We start from the raw sequence: 17595 nt of genomic DNA, 5'->3' as shown, positions 1-17595 counted from the left end.
TACCATATGATATCTTTAGGTGATAAAGACAAATACACTGATGAGGGTGACTGTAATTTTTGTGACTTTCTGTTGGAATAAAAAGAAAAAAAAATCCCACAAGGACTCAGGGGCAAAAAATATACAAACCAATTTTCACTGCAGAGTAAAGGAGCTGTTACAGTGGAGGATTCCTGGACTGAATGTCAATATTATGACATAGTGTGAGTGTGTTTTGTGTTTGGTAACTGCAATCATTGTTGCTTTTGTTGTGGTCATCCATTTACAATGCTTGGTGTCAGTCTGTTCATCTCTTATAAAATTAAATACAGTGTGTGTGAAACAAAAATAAATACAAAACAATAAAATCCAAAAAAAAAAAAAGAAGACAAATACAGTCAGCCCTCTGTATCTGCAGGTGCTACATCTGTGGATTCAACCAACCATGTACTGAAAATATTCAGGGAAAAAAATTTCCAGAAAGTTCCAAAAAGCAAAACTTGAATTTGCCACACACCAGCAACTATTTACATAGCATTTACATTGTATTGGGTATTATAAGTAATCTAGAGATTATTTAAAGTATGCGCGAGGATGTGCATAGGTTATGTGCAAATACTACACTATTTTATATAAGGGACTTGAGCAACACTGGTTTTGGTGTCCATGGGGGTCCTGGAACCAACCCCCTGTGGATATCTAGGGATGACTGTATCCGTTCTTGATTTAAGCTTTAACAGTAGTGTTAGAAGGATACTTAATATATTTTATAAGCCCCATGTTTCAAAACAGTCATTAGCATTATTTAATAATGAAATACATAGAAACATTCCCCAAAAGTCATATATAAGACTATCACCATTATTTGTGCTATTCAATGCAGTTAGCTGAGAGAATAAGATGAAAAATATAGATATTGGAGAAGATGATCACTAATGCTTATTGGACACCCACTGTGTGTCCAATAAAAAGTTCTAAGCACTTTTTTTTTTTTTGCGGTACGCGGGCCTCTCACTGTTGTGGCCTCTCCCGGCTCCGGATGCGCAGGCTCAGTGGCCATGGCCCACGGGCCCAGCTGCTCCGCGGCACGTGGGACCCTCCCGGGCCGGGGCACGAACCCGCATCCCCTGCATCGGCAGGCGGACTCCCAACCATTGCGCCACCAGGGAAGCCCCTAAGCACTTTTATATGTAAAGAAGAAAAGCAGGACTTCCCTGGTGGTGCAGTGGTTAAGAATCCGCCTGCCAGTGCAGGAGACACAGGTTCTATCCCTGGTCTGGGAAGATCCCACATGCCACGGAGCAGCTAAGCCCATGTGCCACAACTACTGAGCCTGCACTCCAGAGCCCATGAGCCGCAGCTGCTGAGCCCACACGCTGCAACTGCTGAAGCCCACGCGCCTAGAGCCCATGCTCCACAAAAAGAAAAGCCACCGCAATGAGAAGCCCACACTCTGCAACGAAGAGTAGCCCCCACTCACCACAGCTAGAGAAAGCCCGCGCGCAGCAACGAAGACCTAGCACAGCCCCCCCAAAAAAAGAGGAAAAAAAAAGGTAAACCTACTGTTTTAAACCTGAGAAAAGACAAAATAATCAACTGAAAAGGCATCAGAAGCAGTGAAAGATAGCTAGATACAAAATAGATATACAGAATGCCATTCACAGTAGCTATATAAATCGTGAAATACCCAGGAAATGAACTTTAACAAGAAGTATGAAGAAAACTATAAAACCGTATTGAAGGACGTGAAGAGACTCGAACATGTGGAGAAATATGCTTTGATTTTTTTTTAATGTATATAATAACAATAAGTTTCATTTATTTATTTATTGGCTTGTTGGGTCTTCATTGCTGTGCTCAAGCTATCTAGATGCAGCGAGCAGGGGCTACTCTTTGTTGCAGTACACAGGCTTCTCATTGCGGTGGCTTCTCTTGTTGCGGAGCACGGGCTCTTGGCACGCGGGCTCAGTAGTTTTGGGTTGCAGGCTCTAGAGCACAGGCTCAGTAGTTGTGGCACATGGGCTTAGTTGCTCTGCGGCATGTGGGATCTTCCGGACCAGGGCCCAAACCCGTGTCCCCTGCATTGGCAGACAGATTCTTAACCACTGTGCCACCAGGGAAGTCCCAATGATTTTTAAGTTTGCTAGTATTACTATCAATCAGTTGTAAGTTGCTCTGTAAGGATGGCAATGTAGTATGTGAGAAGACTTGTTCTACCAAAAAACAATTGAGCATAACAGTGGATAGATACCCTGCCAACTTGGAGCTAGCAAGGAAGCTGCATCATAGCCCGCGGAGGCCTGGGGATAGCCACTGACGAGTCAGCTTTCACTGGGGCAAGTGAGGATGACCTGGATAGTGGAGAAGTGCCTTGTCCCTCAAAGGGGAGACTTGGTATTACAGAGAGATTACTTATGTCCAAAGTAATCTACAAGTTTACTGCAATTCCCGTTTAAATTCAGTCGGATTTTTTTTTCTTGAAAAATTACCTGTAATTTTGAAAGTGAGACTAATTTTTACTGTGAAGCTGCACAAATCAAAATCACGTAGACTTGGGCTTCCCTGGTGGTGCAGTGGTTGAGAGTCCGCCTGCCGATGCAGGGGACACGGGTTCGTGCCCCGGTCCGGGAAGATCCCACATGCCGCGGAGCGGCTGGGCCCGTGAGCCATGGCCACTGAGCCTGCGCGTCCAGAGCCTGTGCTCCGCAACGGGAGAGGCCGCAGCAGTGAGAGGCCCGCGTACCGCAAAAAAAAAAAAAAAAAAAAAAAAAAATCACGCAGACTAATGCAAGAATAGACAGATAGATCAAGGGGACAAGGTAGAGACCAGGAACAGTCCCATAAGAATTTAATGTGTGACAAAAATATCATTCAAATCACTGGAGAAATTATAGATTCATCCATTCTTTGTTTGTAACTATTCAGTGTTGCCAGGACTAGTTTTCTTGGAGTTTACAGTCTATTAAGTTTAAAACAGAGGTACTTCATGTGGTTGGTACTGTGTAGGAGCAGTAAGAATGATGCAGTGGAGAATGACAGGAGCCGGAGGGGGGAGTCATCTCTGCAGGCCTCTCTGAGAGGCAGCATGTACAGCGAAACCTGCATGCAAAGGAGGAGCAAGGCCGGCCAAAGAAATAAAACAGATTCGGCCTATTCGTGGAACAGAAAGAAGGCTGGTGTGGCTTGCAGGTGGTGAACGAGGGGAGGGAGGTGAGAGAGGTGGGCACAGAAGCAGGCCGTGGGTCTCACTGAGTGTGCTGGGAGCTGTTGCAGGCCCTGAGTACACGAGTGACTTGGCCTAAGCCCCCATAGTCTGTTGCTAGATGGAACTGTGCTCAGAGTTACCACGGCTTCAGATTTTCCAGAGAGGTTGGAAATCTGTATTTTAATGTGAAATCTCCCAATTTTTAAAGATTGATCATTAATCCAAATCTAAAAAGCTTTATAAGTCAAAGATAAAAGTCTTGTTAGCCACCAATCTTTATCCCTCATATAGAACACCTCCAATATGCCTGATAAGAAAAGGTGTCAGGGTCACAGGCTGGCCCCTGTTGAAAGCCACAGCAGGCCAAGCTGGTGGCCTAATCCTAATCCTCAGAACCCCCCACAGTTTTGTTAAGCACTGAGTCCTCTGTGAAAACCCGGCATCTGCATGTCAGGAACAGTCTCCTCCTGCGTGGAAAACTGGGCTGAGGGACCCAGAAATTGCTCTTATCCCACAGCTCCGTGACCCAGTAAAACCCTTAGCGAGCCTGCCCTCCTACCACTGAGGAAATAATTGAAAGAAAGGGGCGACTTTGGAATAAACAGTCATCCTTCTGTTGCTGGTTGAGTGGAGGGAGGTGTGGCCCACAGTGGGAAGTGCTCTCCAAGGTAACCCACACTGCATTTTGTGACAAAACTTCCCAGGCCCTGGCAGTTCCACAGACTCGGTTCCTCAGTCCCATCCAGCGAGCAAACTGGGGGCCTGAGCATCTCTAGGAACTTGGTGAAGAAATAGGGTCCATTTCTTCAGCGGCGCTCCTAAGAAGCATTCCTCAGCCTACTTTCCTCTCTAGAAGCAGAGAGCAGCGTGGGAGTTACCACGTGTGGCAGGGTGTGCGGCAGGCAGTCTGGTTTCTTCTCAGCCCCATTTTCCTTTCTGCTCTCTCTTGTTCTTCTCCTGCCACCTCCCTTTTCTTCCCACACATGGAATTGATTATAAACGTTTCTCGTGTTCTGTTACCTTGTTCCGGTGCCATAGCATGCAGCTGCCCCTCATTTTCATGTTGAATTGTCGTCTTCTACCCTGAGAAAGGTTCTGTACTTGCTCAAAATAAAGTTCGAAAGGAAGGTCAGGCAAATACAAATCCCTCCGATTTCCTCTGGTAGCCACAGCCAGAGATTTTGTTCCATTTGTCCCGTTCCCATCAAAACCGGGATCAGCCCCGTTTCCTTGATTCTCACCAGGAGACCGATTGAATTCCAACCCAGCATCTGTTGGGGCTTCTGGGAACACAAAGCCATTCAGAAGTTCAGGGAAACAAAGCATGCCCTGTCATCCAGCCTTTTCTCTGGCTTAATTAACCGGCAAGGCCAGGAAGAATCTCTCATTTGTCCATGAGGGAGTTATCCCTTCATGGTTTGGAGAGAAGTTGAGTTTTCATCCTTAATGACTAGAGATTGCTTGGGAACTGAACTAACTGCATATTAGAAAGCTGTCAGTTATCTGTTAGTTGTCAGAAATAAGCTCAAAACATTCAACCAAGAGTCTTGTAAAAACAAGATGTCTTTTTAAGAAGGAAAAAAAAAACCAGAAGCAAACCAGTCACAACAAACCACAGTTTTCTAGCTTAGGGGTCAGAATGCACAGCCAAATCACAACACATAAATGAACAAACATCATTTTGCAGTGGGGGAATGGTTACCCCGGGACTTTACTGGACCCGTATGTGCTGACTTTTTTCTTGTCCGTGAGTGGTAACTTAAGGGGGTTAACAAGTTACATCTTAACTGTTAGAAGCCATGTTCAGAGCAGTCATCTGGCAGTCCGGATTCTAGAAGTGGGGCAAAATTCGTAAGAGCATTTTCTCTTTAATACAAAACAAAGTCAGTATTTATCTTGGGTTTTGGCTACCAGAAACTGCACAGAATTGTTTTCTACAACTTCTTTGTTTTTTAAATATAAGAATTTGAAGCATGTTCAGTTCAAATAAAACCCTAGGGCTTTAACAGCCAGTTTACAATTTGGTACCATTGTCGTCTAGCCGTTTGGTTAAGAGAATTATTTATTTTTCTCAAGCCTGCAGTGGATTGAACCTGACATTAATATGTGTTAATATATTTAATTCTTTGACAGTCCTCTAAGGCCAATGTATCATCCCAGTTTTACAAATGAAGAAACTTGCAGAAGATTGTGGTCAGTAAAAGGTGGCATGGGGAATTCCATGGCTGTCCAGTGGTTAGAGCTCTGCGCTTTCACTGCTGAGGGCACAGGTTCAATCCCTGGTCTGGGAACTAAGATCCTGCATGCCAAATTAAAAAAAAAAAAAAAAAACGTGGCATGTGTTGATCTCAGGTCTTCTGTTCTCTGAGCATCTTAAACAAAGCTGCTTTCTGCTTTCTCCCCTTAGTTGGCTCCAGCACCACCCAGCCTGGACCAGTGTCTGTCTTCCTGATGGGTCAGGGGCACGGAGGGCACTGGGCACCTTTGAGACCCTTGTTTGAGTGGCCTGGGAAAGGAAGAGGAAATAAAAGTATTTCAGATACAGGGTTGAGGAGGGAAAGGTGGAGATCATTTTAGGGAGTATCTTCAGAAAGATATTCCAGAGTTTAGCTCGGGAACTAATTTTCAGTTTCAGGGTTTTTTCCTTAACTTTTAAAATTTACCTTCTGTGAAGAAGATGGTAAAGTGAACACCCATGTTGCCCCATCACTTAACTTCCACAGTTGGCCTTAGCATTTTATTTCAAGTCACTGTTTTAAACACCGTTGTTTCTGTTACAACATGGAAGCGGGACCACTTTCACATTCTGCAGATGAAGAAAACAAGATTCAGGTCACTTGGTAAAACCAGGGTACAAATCCAGGTCTTCAGCCAGCCGTTAGCTCCTTCCACTCCCCAAGTCTCCACTCTCTGTCTGGAACAAGAGGTCACAAGTACGGGAGCTTGCCGATAGCTGCCCGCAGGGCCCCTGCACCCAGTGAGTCACGCAGGCCTCCGTAGAGGGATAGGCCCTCGCTGGACCCTTCCCCATTGAGCAAGCTGCAGATGGTAGAAAGGGGCCTTGACAGTGTCCCCAGTCAGGTTTAGATGTCACTAGAGGATTGTACCAAGGAGGGCCACAGTATGGCTCAGTCCAGTAAACATGGCATGTTGGCATGTGTCATGTTCAGCAGATGCCAGCAGGCCCCAGGCTGAGTGCTTGACCCTGACAGGAGTCCCAACATGGCCACACCCCATGCTGCCTCCAGGTCCCTGGCGGGAGCTCTAGACAGAAAGGTGTTTGCGTTCCAGGCCCCTGTGACCCGAGGAGATAGTTGCAGAAACCAGCAGAGAGCCGTCCAGTCTTTGCTCCTCCCCAACACATTATCCAGACCACCTCCGCACCCCCTCCCTGGCCATTCCAGACCCCAGCTGCACAGCATGTGCCACTCCGGGCCGTGCTGCACCCTCCTCCCCCCAATTTCCTGTTGCAGGGGGACAGCTGGCGCTGGGGGGGTTAGGGTCTGGTGTTGCTCGGCGATCTGCAGCCAATCTGGGAATAATTTGAAACTAAATCCTCAGCTCTTTGGAAGCCTTTTATGAAATCATTGCAAGTTTATTAACAACAGCTGTGGCCATACATGACCTGGATCCCAGCCCCGGCCCCACCCCCAAAATTGCAGGAGGGAAGCAGCAGTTGACTTGCACTTCTCAGTCACCTTTTTACAGGGAGGAAAAGTTAAATGGAGAAGAAAAGTCATCACCCTCCCTTCATGGTCACCGGAGGCTGGCAGCAGGCAAGCAGGCTGGCAGCTCTGGCGTCCAGAAATGTTGAAGAAAACGGGCTCAAAAGGATGTTTAAAAGCCTCGCAAGAACAAGCCGTGTGCTAAGTACTCAGACATTTATTTTCGGAACCTTCAGCCTGTGGTTGGCGATTGTTGTCAATATCTGATTGGTGGAAACCTTCTCTTTTTCCCTTTGACCACTTGCAGTTTCTCTTCCTTCTTTTTCTCCCATCCAGACCCTGCTCCATAGGCAGAGCTGTGGGACTTCACTGTTGAGGGACACGTTTTAAGGAGTTGGGGTTTGGGGTTATTTTTCTTCATTAAAACCTCTCTGGTGAATTCTCCCTCACTTCCTGCCGGCAGCTGGCGTGCTGAGTCGGTGTTTCGGAGAAGCCGGGCCCCTGCCATCCCCCTCATGCTCTTGCCGTGCCTCACTCCCTACCCACCTCCATGTGAAGCAAGCGTGTCAGAGTCTTCTGTGTTAGGCCAGCATTTCTGTATCTTGCTGAGCTCAGAGGAATTCAGGGAAAGGAAATAAAATCCTCTCACTGTTAAGATGCAACCCCTCATTTCTTTATATAAAGCATTCTTCCAGATCTGCTGGGCTGCGAGACTCCATGTCACTCTCTGCTGTGATCCTTTGTCCTCAGCACTGCATTTGGGGTGCACTGGCCCACTGTGGGTGCTACACATGTTCCTATCCCAGTTCTCATTACATTCAGTGGTGGTCTGTGGGGTTCACTTCTACTCTAGCCTGGCGTTTCCTTATGCTCAGTCTGAGACTTGCTTACATGCATATTCTGTGGATCTGTTTCAAGGTTTTCACCAAGATGAGGAGGGGCCAGAAAGAGGGCAGAAAAGGCCTACTGGGTCCATCTTAAACCCCGAGCCAAAGGCCAAGGAGAGGAATGCTGGGGTGGGCATGTTGCCCTTGGTGGACATTCACTAGGGCCTGTCGAGGTGTCCATTGCAGTGAGTCCGGACAGAGTTGTCTTCCTCCCTCAGTTACCCACGGACCAAGGCAGGCAGGATATGAAGGGGAGCTCAGGTCTCAAATGGGCTTGGTTTAGCCTCCAACTTTGTTGGGGTCAGAGCAGTCAGAGGGGCCCCTAATAGCTTGCTCCCAAGGCCTTTGGCCTCTGATTGCCTGCAGAGTCCAGAGCTGCCCAGGCTCCCCTGGGGGCTGTAAGCCCAGAAGAAGCAGCCTGGCCCTGCCCTGGTTCTGATTTCACTCTTCATCATCTACTTGGTGACCTTCAACACATAACTGCCTTGTCAGAGCCTGTTTCCTCGTGGGTAGAATGCTGCCAGCCCCTTGTGGCTGGGAGAGACACTTGGAGAGCAGGCGTGTGTGAACGAGCGCATTGCACACAGGGAAGTGGGGACCTGAGTGTGCAGAGTGTGGCCTTCTAGAAGGGAACCTCAGGGATTTTGAAAGTGAGATGTGGATACAAAAACAACCAATGGAAATTAGGCCAAAATCTTCCTAGGAGTTATTTCTGGTGAGGAATTACCTTTCTTTTTTCTTTCTTTTTTTAATTTTTTTAAATTTATTTATTTTTGGCTGTGTTGGGTCTTCGTTGCTGCCCCGTGGGCTTTCTCTGGTTGCGGCGAACGGGGGCTACTCTTCGTTGCAATGTGCGGGCTTCTCATTGAGGTGGCTTCTCTTGTCGTGGAGCACGGGTTCTAGGCGTGCAGGCTTCAGTAGTTGTGGCTCGCGGGCTCTAGAGCGCAGGCTCAGTAGCTGTGGCACACGGGCTTAGTTGCTCCGCGGCATGTGGGATCCTCCAGGACCAGGGCTCGAACCCGTGTCCCCTGCATTGGCAGGCGGATTCTTAACCACTGCACCACCAGGGAAGTCCCAGGAATTACCTTTTTTTTTTTTTTTAAGATGTTGGGCTTCCCCGGTGGCGCAGTGGTTAAGAATCCGCCTGCCAATGCAGGGGACACGGGTTCGAGCCCTGGTCCTGGAGGATCCCACATGCCGCGGAGCAACTAAGCCCGTGTGCCACAGCTACTGAGCCTGCGCTCTAGAGCCCGCGAGCCACAACTACTGAGCCCATGTGCCACAACTACTGAAGCCCGTGCTCCGCAACAAGAAAATCCACCGCAATGAGAAGCCCGCGCACCGCACCAAAGAGTAGCCCCTGCTTGACACAACTAGAGAAAGCCCGCGCACAGCAGTGAAGACCCAACACAGCCAAAAATAAATAAATAAAATAAATTTATAAATAATAAATTAAAAAAAGATATTGGGGGTAGGAGTTCATTAATTAATTTATTTATTTTTGCTGTGGTGGGTCTTCATTTCTGTTCAAGGGCTTTCTCTAGTTGTGGCAAGCAGGGGCCACTCTTCATCGCGGTGCGCGGGCCTCTCATTATCGTGGCCTCTCTTGTTGCGGAGCACAGGCTCCAGACGCGCAGGCTCAGTAGTTGTGGCTCACGGGCCTAGTTGCTCTGCGGCATGTGGGATCCTTCCAGACCAGGGCTCGAACCCGTGTCCCCTGCATTAACAGGCAGATTCTCAACCACTGGTCCACCAGGGAAGCCCGGAATTACCTTTTTATTTGTGTTTTGTTTAACTCTTTTTCCCAAGGTTGCTTTAATGTGTGTGAGAATCAAAACTCTGGCTTTTTGTGGAAGAAGGAGAAAATTCCATGGGACTCCAAGGTATACAGGTAACTTGGTAGCCTCATGAGAAAACATGTCAACAAGGCAAGGACATCTGGAGATGGCCTGGAACAGCGCCCAGGTCAGGAGCGATAGGCGACTCAGTTACCATGGGCCAGTTAAGTCCTGTGGCCTCAGTGACAGAGCCTGGCCTGCACCTTAGGCTTCTGGTTTCTCCCCGAGCTCCCGGCTCCCACTCTGGGTGAGAAGGTTCTGCTGGCTTTGTCTCAAAGGCCAAGTGCTGGGGAGGCCAGTCAGAGACCTGATGTTCCAAGTGATGGCACATGTACTTCTGGGTGAGCTGACCCCAGGAAAATGGGAATTTTCCAGGGAAGTGTCCCCTTCTCTGCTGTACTGCTGGCTGTTCATCTCCTTGAGTAGAGGTGTTTTATTTTGCCCTATTCCCTTCTTTTATTCAGTGGAGAAAGGAGATTTCAGAGTTCTGCCCATCCCAAAGAGAAGGAACTCTTATATTTCAAAGAGAGCAAGATACACTCTTTCTAGAACAAAGCAGGGCCTAAAAATAGTCACCTCTGACAGTTCTCAGGGCAGGCAGAGTACTCTGGGCCCCTCCAGTCATACTGTTCCAGAAGCTTCTATTCAGAAACTAGTGGTTTAAGTGCTTGAGAGCTCAGGCTTTGAGAAGGCCTGGATTCAAACCTTACTATGTGTGGGACTTCCCTGGCGGTCCAGTGGTTAAGACTCCGTGCTTCCAATGCAGGGGGGCGTGGGTTCGATCCCTGATCAGAAAAAATATTTTTAAAAAACCTCAGTTTCCTCATTTGTAATATGGGGATTAATTAATAGTACCTAACTCCTGGAGTTGTTATGAAATCTATGTGAGGTGCTTAGAACAGGAGCTGGCACACAGTAAGCCATTATTACTATCACTGTGCTTGGCACTTTGTAAAAAGTGAGATCATTTGCTTCTCACAGTAAACCTGCTATGGAAATGATTAGGCTCCAGGTTAAGTCGTGTTGGGTAGAGGGGTCCCCAGGCCAAGGTCTGTGGAACCCCAAAGCTGGAGTCCCGTCACACCAGCTGCCTGCCTGTTAGAAAGCCAGTGTTGCTTTAAGATAAAATTCACTACGGTGGGGGCTGCTCCAGCATGCCGGGATTTCCTGTAAGTGACTCAGGCCCTGCAGGGGGGCTGGAGGACAGTTAATTCTGTGATCCAGCCCACACACCCCTGGCCCTCTCGTCATCTTTTTTCCTCCTATTGTTCCCTGTTTCCAGCAGGTTAGGTGTGTCCTAGATTTGCAGAATGGCAAGACTTTTTCACAGGTGTTCTTATTCACCGTGAATGATGACACTTGGGATGCCTAGAATGTTTCCCAAGGGAACTCACCTCTAGAAAAGCCTTAATATCCCCATGTATCACGTATCCAACCCAAGAAGTGTTCTGATGAGGGACCAGTCCTCACGTGTTATCTCAAAATCAACCCTAAACCTACCTTCACTCTTTTTTTTTTAACATTATTAACTTTTTAAATTGTGGTAAAGTAAAATTTGCCATTTTTAAAGTGTACAGTTCAGTCTGCCTTCACTTTTTTTTTTTTTTTTTTTTTGCGGTACACGGGCCTCTCACTGTTGTGGCCTCTCCCGTTGCGGAGCACAGGCTCCGGACGCGCAGGCTCAGCGGCCATGGTTCACGGGCCCAGCCACTCCGCGGCATGTGGGATCTTCCCAGACCGGGGCACGAACCCACGTCCCCTGCATCGGCAGGCGGACTCTCAACCACTGCGCCACCAGGGAAGCCCTTCTGCCTTCACTTTTTTTTAATTTTTTTTTAAATTTTATTTATTTTAATTTTTTATTTATTTATTTTTGGCTGCATTGGGTCTTCGTTGCTGCGCGCAGGCTTTCTCTAGTTGCAGTGAGCGGGGGCTACTCTTCGTTATGGTGTGCAGGCTTCTCATTGTGGTGGCTTCTCTTGTTGCAGAGCACGGGCTCTAGGTGCTCAGGCTTCAGTAGTTGTAGCACGCGGGCTCAGTAGGTGCGGCACACAGGCTCAGTAGTTGTGGCACGTGGGCTTAGTTGCTCCGCGGCATGTGGGATCTTCCCAGACCAGGGCTCGAACTCGTGTCCCCTGCATTGGCAGGCGGATTCTTAACCACTGCGCCACTAGGGAAGCCCATGCCTTCACTCTTGACTTGAGGAATTTTAAATACTCGAGGGAAACTGCTTATGGAAGGAAATTCTACCCCAGATGAAGAAAAAGTCCTTCCCCCTTAGAGTCTAACATATTTGGCTGAAAATGTAATTTTTATCTTCAGAAAAATATATTGAAAAGTGTTTTAGTTCTTAGTTTCGAAATACAGTGTCCTGTGACTCCAACCAGTTGGAGAAAGTTGAAATCTGAAACACTTAACCCATATTCTAGGTGTAACTAACAATTCGCTCATTCTTTATGGTAACAATCACTGCTCAAAATAGTTGAGTGCTGACATTTTCTTGTGAAATACAGACGATTTAGACCGTAAGAGCACTGCCTAACCAGGGAAAGCCAGAGCTTAAGGACAAATAGTCCTGAGTCCACTTAACAAATCAGGAGAGTGATCAGAGCAAAGGAAGGAAGGGAAGAGGCTCCAGGTGGCTCTCTTCAAAAGGTGAAGAACTCAAGGCTCTAAGGCTTCTCCCGCCCCCCAACCCCGGAAGAGCTCTCAGTGGCGGCCTGGGAGTTTCTGCCAGCTCGTGGACCTGGCTGCTCTGTCCTCCAGAGAGCTGGCAGATCCGTATCAGGACGCTCAACTCACACTTGCCTGTGCAAGTGCCTCAGACCCGCCTAAGGGAATTCTTACATTGCATTTATTCAGGGGCGAACTTTTACCAGGAGCGTTTGGATTTATCACAGGAAACTTAGTATTGATAAAAATCGGTCAGATGCCCTGTTCATCCATACCCTTAACAGTGCTATAAGAGACCTGGAATCTTTTACTCAGAAAGTATCCCTCATTCTGCATTTATTCTGACAGAAATGTCACAAGACAGTCAGAGGGGAAAGAGGGGGTGGGGGTCAGGGGTTAGTCTTTAATGCCGTGAAATTACTCTTTAGGCCCATGTAGGATTCCACAGTGGAATGCCAGCTGGAATTGTGATCACAGCACAAAAATAGAAGCTCCATGAGGGAAGGGACCAGGTCTGCCTTATTCTTAGCTGTACATCCAGTTCAGGTCCTGATGCATACTGGACACACGATACATATTCTTGAATGAAAGCATACATATACCCTCCACATTTTCAAATCGAACGACAGGGACAGGGAACCTTCAAAGTAGTTTTCTGTGGATTTTCTCCAGGAAAGGTATTTGAGTGACACTGCCTAGTCCACCGCCAACTAACCATAACTTTGAACAACTTACCTGCTCTGGGACCTTACTTTCTGTGGTAGAAGGAAGTTAGAATGGCTGGTTTCTAAGGTGCCTTCCTGTGCCATCAGAGGCCTTAGGTGTCCCTCTGGGTACTGATGGGCATGACCACATTTAAGTGATGTGATAGAAGAGGGATGAGATAGTGGGGGTGGGGTGAGGGTGATGGTGATGTAGTACTAATAGTTATAATTAATAAATGACCAGAGGCAGGAAACCTCACTCATACCATAAAGAAGCCGCTGAGAGAAATGTTAGGGCATCTCCCAATCTTTACCACTTTCTCTTGAAACTTCATCTTTCTGAAATCTTTATTCCTGCCATTTTCACAACTTTCTTGTGTTTAATGAGGAGTACTTGCTTTGTGCTGGGTCCTTTATACAATTGAGCTCATACGGTCCTTACAACAGCCCATTTTACAGATGAGATGCCCAGACTCATGTTCAGGAATTTGCCCAGGTCACTCAGCAGTGCAGAGCAACAACTCTCCTACTTTCCATTTTTCTAGATTACTCTTCTTTTTTTTTTTTAACCTTTTTTCCTAGGCTTGCCACTGGCACCAAAATAAAGATGTTTGCCAGCTCCTAATCTCGATAGTGGTAGAATTTATCTTGACATTCACATGGAGAGCTTCAGACTGCCTCCACCAAAGCCTGCTGCATTACTGGAGCCCTTAGTGTTGATTGGCTTAGGGATTACTCTGTAGAGTAGTAAGTTTCCTCATTTGGAGTGTTCACAAAGAGGCTGGATGAGCATGTCTTAGGGTTTTTATAGAGTAGGTGTCCAGTACACAATGAGTGAGCGACACTCATGACTCCAGAATCAGGGAGGGGCCATAACTGTCTGAAATCACAAGTTACCATCTTGGTTATGACATTAGTAACTGCCCATTGCATGCAGACTGCCCATTGCCCAGCTCCACGCTGAGGCTGCTGTGCTCTCCCCTGGTCCAAGGTTTTCCAGGGGTTCTTTCCAGCTCATGCACTCCCTTCTGTGGCCCTCCATTCACCTCCCAGAAGTGCCACGGGGGACGTCAGCCAGTCCAGAGCATCCAATCAGCATGAAAACTCCAGAGTTATCACTGGCAGTGTTCCAGCCCAGACCACACGTGGAGAGGCCTCGCCTGATGCGTCGTCTGGGGCAACACACGTTTCTAGCAGGCTTCTGGAAGTCCTGAAACTTGCTTCCCCACCCCACACTGGGCACCACTGCCCTTCTCCTTACTTCTTCCCAGTTTGACTGCCCTTAACTCCTGGAGAAGCTACTGCAAGACCCCAGGAAACAGGACACTCCTGCCTGTCTCTCAGTTTGATCAGTGCACTTGCCACGCTCAGGTCGTGGCTGCAGTGTCAACTCTGCTCTTTGTCGAGCCCCAGCTCGTGGCGGGTAGACTTAAGTCCCATGCCCTCCGTGGCCATGCTGGTTCAGCAGCAGCCCTGCGGCTGGCAGCAAAGACATGCACCGTATTGGTGGTGTTTTCAATCCAGTGAGTGTCCTTTCAGTCCCCAGCCGTTTTGCAGGGCCGCTGAGAAGTGGGTTGAACCCCCAGGACATTACACAGAACAGGCATGGTTCAGGTTGTCTGTCCCGGGCCAGCAGCCCAGTTCACTGTGCCTGGGGCAGGTGGAGATGGGGGAACTGTATGTGGCACAGACCCCTGAGTTTCCCTGGTGAAGCCCACACATCTGCCTGTACCCAGAGCGCCTACTTGGCTCTGTCCCCAGGCTGGGATAATCCAAGTCTGAATTGCCTATTAGCGAAGCAGGCCTACCAACCTACCAAGCCTGAGTTTGAGAAGGGGAGATGGGGAGGTCTACAGGGGAGTTGTTCTTAGACTGCTGTGCCCTTCCCTGTGGCCCAGGCCACTGTTCTGCTGGCGGGATGCTGCTCCTTCTACAGCCCACCACTGTCTAGGAGCTAAAGGCCAGCTTCAGGGCTCAGCAGGCCTGCATAGTCTTTTGTCCAGCTCAGTTCGGGGAGCCAGCAAGACTTCCGGGCCCTACAGAGAGCGCGTCTTGCTCAGAGTTTGTAGACTCAAGATCTGAAACTCTTCAGGCCCTGCCCACTCCAGCTCACCCCCATACCAAACCCTTGGGTTATCAGTCTGCCCTCTCCGAGCTGTGGGAAGTTCTTACCTTACAGCTGAGTGAACAGAGCAGGCTCTCTCAGCCCAGCCCCCAGACAGCCACCTGCGGTGCACAGACCCGCTCCTTGGTCCCAGCCTTTCAGATGGGCTTCCTCATGGGAACACCGTCCAATGATGAAGGAAGAAGATTCTCGGGGAACTGGGAGTGGGTGGTATGCAAGCCCACGACCTCGCTGGTCAGCAGCAGGTTTCTGGCTTAGCCCCATTGCTGATCGGCAGCAAGCCGGCCTCCCGCGCTGCATGGAGCTGGCTGAGAGCAAGCTTGTCATCTTCTTTCCTTTCTCCTAGGAAGATGATGAGAAGCTAATTGAGGAAATCCAGAAGGAGGCCGAAGAGGAACAGAAAAGAAAGAATGGAGGCAAGTGCTCCCCAAGACAGGCCCTGTGCTCACTCACTCCATGTGCACAGGGGACGAGGGGACCCCACTGCCGGCTTGCATCGGGATCCTGGCACTCCACCCAGCCAGGGACCACCGGGGAGTGCTGTCCCTTAGGTGCCCACTTACATACCTCACCCACATATCCAGCTCCCTCTGGGAAAGGCCCTGAAAGCATAGACACAGTTTCAGCAGCTCCTTGATGGCCAGGAGGTCCCAAGGGGTGAGTTGGAGCTTAGGAAGCAAATGGAAGCGAAAGCAGACTTAAAACGACAGTAGGCCCCTCTGAGGTTACAGAGGAATGAAATGGAGTTTCTGTAAGTGGCCATCCACGCCCTGGCTCTAAAGGAAATTCTCTCACAGAAGCTCCACCTGTTCTGAGCTGGATCAGTCTGCCTCCTTCCAAGGTGATCCTTGCGGAGTGTGACACTCGGTGGGAAGTATGGTTTTGTCCTTGGTGATGGCTGGTTAGGGGGCTATGCACCCATGCGTGCATGCTACGTTTTGGGCTTTAATTGGCCTTATTCTGGCCTGGCCACCCCTCCTGTGTCCACAGGGAAGAATGATGCTGAAAGTTGGAGGTTCCCGGTCTGCCCTCATGCTCCAGGCTGTCAGCCTACAGCTCAGGGCCCCTGGGACCAGGATCAGGATATGCAGCTCTGGTCCCAAGCCAGATCCGAGCACAGTGGGATTTAACTGTTTTCTCTACTAAATCCCATCTTCTTTTCAGAGAATACCTTCAAACGCATTGGGCCCCCCTTGGAGAAGCCTCCAGAGAAAGTCCAGAGGATCGAAGCCCTGCCGAGGCCTGTCCCACAGAACCTGCACCAGCCACAGATCCCCCCCTACGCCTTTGTGCACCCAGCCTTCCCCCTGCCTCCTGTCCGGCCCATGTTCAACAACTTCCCCCTCAACATGGGCCCCATCCCAGCACCCTATGTGCCCCCTCTGCCCAATGTACGAGTCAATTACGACTTCGCCCCTGTCCACATGCCGCTGGAGCACAACCTGCCTATGCACTTTGGCCCCCAGCCACGGCATCGCTTCTGACACCCAGGCCCCACCCCTCCCGGGAGCCCCGCCAAACATCCTGTGCAGGCTGGAGGCTGGATAGATGCTCCTTTGCCCCCAAGGCTGATGGCTGTGCCCATGCCTGCTAAGTAGGGATGACGGACTTGCCTGTTGAATGGATAGGCTGGATTTCTTCCTGGGAAGGGCCACTGCTCCTTGAAGAGTGATCAGCAGGCTAGTACCCTCTGGGTGCCCGTAACAGGATTGGGCCAGAGATAAGGGGGCAGCAAAACCCTCTTCCTGAAGAGTTCTGCCGTCCTAGCAGCCAACGTGGTGGCCCTGGGCCACAAGGTAGCCCGTCTCTATCACTCACGTCCCTGCAGAAATAGATGAAGGAAAATGTTTGCCTCCATCCCCTCCCCCTGGCAGACAACAGAAGTCTCTCAGTTAAAAACCACGTAAGCCTTCCTTACCGTAGCAGTGTGATCCATAATAAAGTGAAGTAACAAGTAGTGCGGTTTCGAGAGAGCTGAGAGCTTGGGACCGTGTCGTGGAGGCCTGGTTCTTCTACCCCCTTCGCTCCGAAGCCCACCTAGAGTGAGGTGCACCCCACTGCCCTGAGCCGGTTGGTCTAAGTGGCAGAGCGATGTCCACAGACCTGGGAGCGCCGCTCAGGTTGGGGTGGCTGTGGACCGTGTCCAAGTGCAGTACCCCAGGCCGCCACCACAGTGATTGTTCCAGGGTCTCGCCTCCCCTCTTGATCCTCTTGGATGAGACCACAGAGAGCCATTTCATGCAATGGGATGTTTGTAGTTTACCTAAAGAAACATTTGCCGTTTACTCACTTTGAACCTTCCCAGTTTTCTGTGGCCTCTACTAGAGTTTCTCTCCCTCGGTCTCTGCAAAGTCAAAGAAACCTGTTGCCCCGCGCCTGGCAGTTGAGGAGGGTGGGATGGTCCTGAAATTTTTGCCAACCACAAGATCCTTTTGAAGTAGCTGTGACAGAGGCCTGGTGGCTCTCCCAGGGAGCCGTGTTTGCCACCACCCAGGTAATGAACAGGTTCTCCCCTAAGG

At 49.2% G+C, this 17595-nt stretch overlaps 1 protein-coding gene across 2 annotated transcripts in view; it reads left to right on the top strand.

Moving 5' to 3' along the window:
- RNF216 (ring finger protein 216) overlaps positions 1–17032 on the top strand; it is a 170158-nt gene extending 153126 nt beyond the window's left edge. For both annotated transcript variants that reach the window (XM_082857368.1, XM_082857367.1), the window contains 2 exons: positions 15423–15492; positions 16241–17032. In XM_082857368.1, the coding sequence (XP_082713494.1) occupies positions 15423–15492; positions 16241–16560 (390 nt within the window). In that variant the 3' untranslated portion in view covers positions 16561–17032. The remainder of the gene's footprint in view (positions 1–15422; positions 15493–16240) is intronic.
- Positions 17033–17595: the final 563 nt, after the last annotated feature.

This window comes from Leucopleurus acutus (genome assembly GCF_964270905.1).
Source record: "Leucopleurus acutus genome assembly, chromosome: 16".
NCBI lineage: Eukaryota > Metazoa > Chordata > Mammalia > Artiodactyla > Delphinidae > Leucopleurus > Leucopleurus acutus.
This window is presented reverse-complemented; position numbering and strand designations above follow the sequence as displayed.